Genomic DNA, 8,968 nt, shown 5'->3' with positions numbered 1-8,968 from the left:
CTATATCTCAATTTCCTTACAGGCCTCTTTAAAACCTTTAAATAAAACATACAGTAGGTCCTCGGGTTACGTCGGAGCTCCGTTCCTAGGCGTTTAACGCGATTTTCACCGTAAGTTGGAACCCACCTACATAACCACCCACGTCACTCACATGGAGCACACACACAGCAGTAATAAAGTGAAACAGTAAAAAACATTTAAAAGAAAGATAACAATTCCTGACCTTTACTTTTGGTAAATAAATAATAAAAAACATAAAGCACATATGTACATACGTCAAAATGACGGATTTTTTTTTTTAATAAATAAATGGGAGATGGCGATGTAACCACGAAACGATGTACGCCGAGTCCGACGTAACCCAAGAACTGTCTGTACTTTAAAATATAAATATGTAACAACAATGGTAATATCCATCCAATGTTTGAGTTTTTTCCCTCAAAATTACCACTAACAGAAAATTAAATCTATCCACAGGTCTTCGAGAGCACATAAAAGCAGAAGATACCATTTTCGTCTTATCATGAAACGATTACCTGAAGGACAATTAAAGTTCTGTGTCCAACCGCTGCATCTCACCTCATGGCTGCTCCTATTTTTCTTTCTGAAGTCTCTCTCTTCTCTAAAACCGGCCCGGCTTCCAATTTATCAAAGAAAACCTTTTGTAGCAGCTTGGAATGCTCCAATCGATCAGTGTTTGATAAAATATAACATAAGACTAAATTTGAAAATGTTTCAGATGATCGGAAGCCCATTTGCCAAAGCCAGGGGGCAAAATGTTACTATATTTTATGTGGACAGATTGGGATACTATCCATGGTACACGTCACAGGGGGCTCCCGTCAACGGGGGTTTGCCCCAGAACACAAGTCTGCAAGTTCATCTGCAAAAAGTTGACCAGGATATTAATTATTATATCCCCGCTAAAGATTTTAGTGGACTCGCTGTGATAGACTGGGAGCACTGGCGACCCCAGTGGACCCGGAACTGGGGGGAAAAGAATGTCTACAGACAGAAGTCAAGAAAGCTTGTTTCTGACAGCCTGAAGAATGCGTCCGCTACGGACATTGAATGTCTGGCTAAAGCAACCTTTGAGCAAAGTGCAAACGCTTTCATGAAGGAAACCATCGAACTGGGGCTGAAGAGCAGACCCAATGGTCTCTGGGGTTATTATTTATATCCCGATTGCCACAATTACAATGTTGATGCCCCCAACTATACGGGGTCATGCCCAGAAAAGGAGGTGCTGAGGAACAATGAGCTCTCTTGGCTTTGGAACAGCAGTGCTGCTCTGTACCCTGCCATTGGCGTCAGGAAATCTCTGGGAGACGGGGAAAACCTCTTGCACTTCTCGCAGTTTCGGGTGCATGAATCCATGAGGGTCTCCGCCATGACCTCCCGAGACTATGCTCTGCCTGTGTTCGTCTACACGAGGCTAGACTACAGAGACGAACCTTTATTCTTTCTGTCCAAGGTAAGACCCGCCCCGCCCCTTTGCCAAAGACAGGGGACCTCCTCCCTATCTCTAAAAGAGCCATTTCTTTGTTAATTCAGTTCTTTGAAGAATTCCCAATTCGTGGTCCGCTAGAAAGGAGCATACGTCCTCCTTTGACTAGTCACCCGCTTAAGTTTTTAGGTAAGCGACATAAATTTTGATGATCTAATTTATTATTATTCTTTTAAGGAATGAAACAAGGAGGGGCCGGGTTAAAGTGCAATGTCAGCCACTAGTGCTCCCTGCTCCCCAACTTTGTGCTCCCTTGCGATTGGCCCGTTGGAAAGGGTATTGAAACGGCTGGTGGTAAACAGGCTGAAGATCAGAGAGGATGTTTGAAAACGGAGTAGTTTGCTCACTCATGTGGAAGTGCAAGGGAAGGCGCCACCTAAAATGTCAAGAGGGAAGAAAAGTGTTTTCTTTTTAATGTATAATGCCAGCTCTGAGGGAAGGTGTAAATGAGACACAGCAATGTGAATACGCTTAACACTACTGAACTTTATACACTTAGACATGGCTAAGATGGTTAATTGTATGTATGTGTTTTTTAACCACAATTAATTTTCTTATTTAAAGGCATAAGGGAGTTGCAAATCTGCTAAAAGTAGGTGAATTTATAGATTTAGCCATCTGGTTTATTCTCTCCCCCACCCCACCCCCCAACTTCCATCATAATTTATTTTTCCTAGAATTTGGATACAATTAACTATAGCTAGACAGTACTCTATACTATTTAAGCCTCACTTTAGGTTCTTAAACTACGTCAGAATTTGTAAATGTGAATTCATATTCCAGTAAAACTAAAAAACTAAAAGTTGCCATACCAATAAATTTACTCAGTATTGATGTAACTGAAAAATTTTATATGTAAAGGTTTACTTTATACAATTTAGCCTTTATTTTTAAATATATTTTTATTGGTTTCAGAGAGGAAGGGAGAGGGAGAGAGAGATAGAAACGTCAATGATGAGAGAGAATCATTGATCGGCTGCCTCCTGGGGATTTGAGCCCACAACCCCAGCATGTGCCCTTGACCGGAATTGAACCTGGGACTCTTCAGTCTGCAGGCCAACACTTTATCCACTGAGCCAAACCAGTTGGGGCCAGAATTTAGTCTTTAGAAAATAACTTACACATAAACAAAGTTACGCTTTGCTTATCTGTCCTAACTTATTTAGTGTTATACAAACAGACCCCTTCCCATAGCTTTTATCATGTAGAAACAGATGATTCCTCCCTTTAGGACAAAAGTGAAAGAAACAAAGTTCTCACCAAGAAAAAATGTTAACAGAGTTATCCAGTTCTAAAATATCAGCAGATATAACACCAGAAATAGGTCATGGCAACTCTGAAGTCTTTTACCTAAATAGTACAATAAAAGGTTACAGTGTTGACTAAAAGAACACACAGGTTTTTCATTCAACTTTGTTTTAATGGGTCTCAAAGTTCGGTGACAGATTTTTGTTCAAGTTGTTTCCATGAAAAAATACCGATTTTAAAAGCGAATAACTTAAAAACTGCCACACACACAACAGAACCAAGTGGTCCACAAAACATCCTCCTTTCCTTCCAAAGGTTTTCTGATGCATTGTAATCATTAACCAGTCTTTTACTATATACTTAGAGGCCTGGTGCATGGATTTGTGCAAGGGGGAAGGGGAGGAGTCCCTTAGCCTGGCCTGGGCCCTCTCGCACTCCAGGACCTTTTGAGGGATGTAGCAGTGCACCAAGCGGCAGGTGGCCAGGGAGGAGCCTGAGCTGGGGCCAGGCACTGCGCCACTCGTGCTCATCCCGACCCGCTGCGCCTGCCACCACCGCTGGTAGCGCTGCTGCAGAGTCGGGAGAGGCTTCCACTGCAGCAGCGGCGCTCGCCAGCCGTGAGCCTGGCTTCTGGCAGAGCAGCGCTCCCCCTGGGGGAGTTCACTGACCACCAGGGGGAAGCTCCTGCATTGAGCATCTGCCCCCTGATGGTCAGTGTGTGTCAGAGCAGCTGGTCAACCAGTCATTCTGGTCGTTCTGGTCATTCGGTCGTAATGGTTGCTTAGGCTTTTATATACATAGATAGCACTGGCTTTGGGGATGGTGTCTTCTAATGTATATATATTTAAAACACAAATTATTAGAACTATATTTTATGAGAATATATATATATATATATATATATATATATATATCCAATTGAGACAAACATTCCTGAGACCGTTCTTCCACCACTGATTGAGACTGGGGTGGCAGGTGTTGGGAATAATATTCATTTAGCTTCTGAACTTTTGGGGGCAGACTTGGTGGCTTTGCCAGCTCCAGCTGCCTTCTTGTCCACTGTTTTGATCGACACCCACAGCAACTGTCTGTCTCATGTCACGAACAGTGAAATGGCCCAGAGGAGGGTAGTCAGAGAAGCTCTCAACATACATGAGCTTGCCAGGAACCACATTGACATCACTGGCCAGCTTTTTCCCAGGCGAGCAATCTTCTCTTTCAGCTCAGCAAATCTGCAAGCAACGTGAGCTGTGTGACCATCCAGCACAGGTGCATAGCCAGCACTGATCTGGCCTGGGTGGCTCAGGATAATCGCCTGAGCTGTGAAGCCAGCTGCTTCCCCTGGTGGGTCATTTTTGAGGTCACCAGCCACATGGCCACGGTGAACATCTTTGACAGACACGTTCTTGACGTTGAAGCCCACGTGGTCCCCAGGAAGAGCTTCATGGTGCATTTCAACAGGCTTCCCTTCAGTTGTAACACTGACCGGAGCAAAGGTGACCACCATGCCGGGCGTGAGAACACCAGTCTCCACTCGGCCCACAGGGACAGGACCCATACCACCAATTTTGTAGACATCCTGGAGGGGCAGGCGCAGGGGCTTGTCAGTTGGACCAGTTGGTGGCAGGATGCCATCCAGAGCTCCAAGCAGCATGGTTCCACTGGCATTGCCATCTTTACGGGTGACCTTCCATCCCTTGAACCGAGGCATGTTAGCACTTGGCTCCAGCATGTGGTCACCATTCCAACCAGAAATGGGCACAAATGCCACTTTGTTAGGTTTGTAGCCAATTTTCTTAATGTAGGTGCTGACTTCTTTAACAATTTCCTCGTATCTTTTCTGGCTGGAGGGTGGCTCAGTGGAATCCATTTTGTTAACACCAACCATCAGCTGTTTCACACCCAGTGTGTAGGCCGGAAGGGCATGCTCACGGGTCTGTCCATTCTTGGAGATGCCGGCTTCAAATCCACCACCACCGGCAGCAACATTCAGGACAGCACAGTCAGCCTGAGATGTGCCTGTCACCATATCTTTGATGAAGTCTCTGTGTCCGGGGGCATCAATGATGGTCACGTAATACTTGCTGGTCTCGATTTTCCACAGGAGGTATCAGTGGTAATACCACGCTCCCGTTCGGCTTTCAGTTTACCCACGACCCAGGCGTACTTGAAGGAGCCCTCCCCCACCTCAGTAGCCTCCTTCTCAAAATTTTCGATGGTCCTTTTTAAAATATATATATATTTATTGATTTCAGAGAGGAAGGGAGAGGGAGAGAGAGATAGAAACATCAATGATGAGAGAGAATCATTGATCGGTTGCCTCCTGCATGCCCCCTACTGGGGATTGAGCCCACAACCCAGGCATGTGCCCTTGGCTGGAATCGAACCTGGGACCCTTCAGTCTGCAGGCTGATGCTCTATCCATTGAGCCAAACCGGCTAGGGCACGATGGTTCTTTTGTCAGCCCCACCACATTTGTAGATCAGGTGGCCAGTAGTGATAGACTTGCCAGAATCTATGTGACCAATGATGACAATGTTGATAGGAGCCGTCTCCTTTCCCATTGTGGGTTTGATTTGGCGGTGGTTTTCACGACACCTGTGTTCTGGCGGCAAACCCTTTGTGAAAAGGCCATCCGGTTTATTCTTGACTTTATGACCACGACTAATGGAAAGTTGGGAAGAGCAGTCTGGGTTTCTAAAGTTCAGTAATAAATTCATCACCAGTAGATGGTTGTGTGAGCCTAGGTTAAAACTTACAAATAGAAGTTTTATTCTGTTTATTTTACTTAAGTCACACATGTCGCCAAAGTCCTCACACAAACCATGAGGTTAACTTTTAAAATAGATACACTTTCAGCCTAATTTCCCCTCCCCTTTTCTCCTTTGGCTACTCTAGTCACTTAACTGAAAAAATTCTAGAAATAAATACTTAAAAGTAAATGACATGCTGACCTTTGGCCTTGAATAATTCTACCTAACTTTTCTGTAATGAGACTTGCTCATGTCTTCCCATTTGTGATACGATACAGTGGCGCTCTAAGATATGATGGATTTATCACATTTCTTCTTTGTCTACCATTACAGTTTCAGTTCTCCAGCATGTTTGAAACGTATAAATCTATAGAGATGTTCTGAGTGTTAGGCATCATCCGAAGGCAGAGACTCAGGAAACACTCAGGTGAGGGCTCTCCCATAGCCGGTAGGTATCTGTGGAGCACAGAGAGTAGGGCTTACTCCTCAGAGGAATGGCACAAGGTATGAGGACTTAGTACATGCTACGCCTTTGACACGTGAATGAGATGAGGAAGAAAAAAACCCTCTATTGTGAATTGATATCTGTGTTACCCAGAAAAATTAGCAACAAATGACAGACATCATATAGGAAGGCTTAAAAAAGTTATCTAAATCTTTACGAAGTAGTGTTGACTCTGGGATTGAAAGTTAACTACCACCTTCTTCTCTGAAACTTTTTTCCTTTTCTGTGTTTGGCTTAAATAAGTTCCTTTCTTTAGTGATAACGCATTCACTTTAGGAAGAAACAATAAACTTCAAGGGACAAAGTGTTCATTTCAGTGAGACTATTTTAGATGACTGGCACATTCTTCACATTATCCAGACGTAGAGTAAGCTACTTCATGAGTAGCTACAGCCTCAGAAAAGCACATGTTCTCTTGTGGGAAAGAGGAAGCAACAGGTAGGGTCTTATCTAGAAGCCGTTTTCTTTGACCGTCCCAAGGGATCATTCTGTATCATTTGGAAAACTTTCTTAGTGGCAAGCTATTTTCAAATGTTTGAAGCCATCAGTTGAACCACCATTTTACTCTATCCTCCATAAAAACCTGCCCACAGATTTTTAGAAACTTGATAGTTATTTATGCCAACACATAAGTGACCAGGCATGGCTTCCATTTCTGATCTTCTCAAAGATATCTGCATTTTATAAAGTGTGTGTGTGTGTGTGAGTGTGTGTGTGTGAGTGTGTGTGTGTGAGTGTGTGTGTGTGTGTGTGTGTGTGTACACATGTGTAGTTAGGATTAGAAAAAGGATTAACCACCCTAGCCAGTTTGGCTCAGTGGATAGAGTGTTGGCCTGTGGACTAAAGAGTCCCGGGTTTGATTCCAGTCAAGGGCACATACCCGGGGTTGTGGGCTCGATCCCCAGTAAGGGGCATGTAGAAGGCAGCCAATCAATGATTCTCTCTCATCATTGATGTTTCTCTTTCTCCCTCTTCCTTCCTCTCTGAAATCAATAAAAATATATTAAAATCAAAAGGATTTACCAATAAGTAGCAAAATGGGGCAGTATTACATGCCCTATCTACATAGCAGAAGTCTTATGAAAGTCAAATGAGAAAATAGATGTGAGAATTTGAAACACTACAGAAATGCATGTGGTAAGGCTACCACTTTTTATCAAGCGTTCAAGCCTTACATTTTGGAAGGGAACACCTAAGAATGGGATCCCTGTCAGTAGCCACAGCTTGGGGGAAGGGTAAAGAGCAGTAACAGGTCACATCACACAGAAGACTGCCTACATTACTTACATATAAATACAACCTAGATATCATTTGATGTCTGCATTAAATAATAATGCAGGAAGTTCTCTTGACTGTAGATTTCAAGATGTTTTTCCCTGTAACGGGTTAATATTCCCGCTGGTAACACACAAAGGAAGCTTATTAGTGATGCTCCAGCTGCCCACAGTGGGTACCTTACGTACTTGTGCTGTGGTTTACCAGGGACAGAAACCTGAGTGTGGATTATGAATCCTCTGGGTGCCCATGTGCTCTACTTCCAAAGACCAGGAGCAGGGCGAAACAGTCCTATACCATGCTAGGACCTGGAAGATTTGTTGCTCTTATGTCCTTTGCTTTTTCTCTTTTTATTTGAGAGAGAGAGGGGGTGGGGGAGGGAGAGGAAAAACATCAATTTGTGTGCATTCATGCATTCATTGGTTGATTCTTGTATGTGCCCTGACTGGAGATCGAATCTGTAACCTTGCATATCAGGACAATGCTCTACCAACTGACCCAGGACTTTGCTTTTTCTTTATTTTTTTAATTTCTTTATTTCTCCTTTCATGTGACATCACTCAGGTGGTCCCAATCTACTCCCAGAGGCACCTTAACTATGACTTCCCTGAGTAGTGCCCTTGCTTTTTTGATCCCCAAAACAGCTATTCTCTGACTCATTCAGAACCCTGCTCTCCGCAAGGTGATGGTACGCTAATTTGGTACAGAAATTTCCATTAACTTCTGCTACTTCCTCCTTATCTCCGGTCAACGTGTGCGTGAAGACTTGCCATTTTGAATCAGCCCCAATAAACTCTCTCTGATAATGACACTAAAGAGAGAAGAAATATTCTCTCCTGATAGCAACCTCACAAAGTGTGGCTTCATGACAAACTTCTGTGGCTTCCTTAATATGGATCAATAACAAAATGTAAATGCTGTGTCTCCCTCCTCCCTCTAATGACAATGCCACAACCCAAAGGGATTCATGGGAGATTTCTGGTTTTTAGTCCAGCATGTAAGAATCTCGAAAGCTACCACTTCATCTTAACAGAATGAAAAATCAACTCCTCTTGGAGTCATAAGGACTGTGTTCTTACGACTGCCCTCAAAATTGGAGAGACAGACAGGTGAATGTAGAGAATCACAACCCACCACATCAAAACCTGTGAGCAGAGACTTCTGCAGGCACCCCTGCTGTATGGAGTAGGGAAAGCTGAACTGTGATGGATAATCGCTGGGGGTTCTATGTGGACAGGCCTGAGAGATTAAAAACTCTAGGGACTCAAGCATGGGTCATGGGGAGAGGGGTACACTTATGTGAGTATTACCTCCAGGAGCTCATCGGATCCTCACCATGAACATCAGACACAAATCCCCACATGCATCTGTCAGGCAGAGGAGAAATGGAAACATGTTGTGTGTGTGTGTGTGTGTGTGTGTGTGTGTGTGTTTTCTATGTCTCTGGATCTATTTTATTCATTAGTTTACTTTGTTCATAGATTCCACATATGAGTGAGATCATGGGATACTTGTCTTTCTCTGACTGGCTTATTTAGCTTAGCATAATACTCTCCAGGTCTATACTGGAATTTTTATTTTTTTAATTTTTCTTTTATTTATTATTATTTTTTAAAATAATTCCTTATTGTTGAAAGTATTACATCTGTCCCCCCTTTCCCCCCATTGGCCCCTTTCAGC

The 8,968-nt window shown here is 43.4% G+C and overlaps 1 protein-coding gene and 1 pseudogene across 1 annotated transcript in view; one reads left to right on the top strand and one right to left on the bottom strand.

The window, feature by feature from the left end:
• Positions 1 to 523: 523 nt before the first annotated feature.
• HYAL4 (hyaluronoglucosaminidase 4) overlaps positions 524 to 8,968 on the top strand; it is a 13,782-nt gene continuing 5,337 nt past the window's right edge. The window contains exon 1 of the mRNA XM_005882511.1: positions 524 to 1,474. Coding sequence (XP_005882573.1) covers positions 524 to 1,474 — 951 coding nt within the window. The remainder of the gene's footprint in view (positions 1,475 to 8,968) is intronic.
• On the bottom strand, positions 3,732 to 8,612 carry LOC102249497 (annotated as a pseudogene).

This window comes from Myotis brandtii, unplaced genomic scaffold, assembly GCF_000412655.1.
Source record: "Myotis brandtii unplaced genomic scaffold, ASM41265v1 scaffold726, whole genome shotgun sequence".
In the NCBI taxonomy this organism is placed as follows: Eukaryota; Metazoa; Chordata; class Mammalia; order Chiroptera; family Vespertilionidae; genus Myotis; species Myotis brandtii.
The sequence above is the reverse complement of the archived record's forward strand: the minus strand, read 5'-3'. Positions and strand labels throughout refer to the sequence as shown.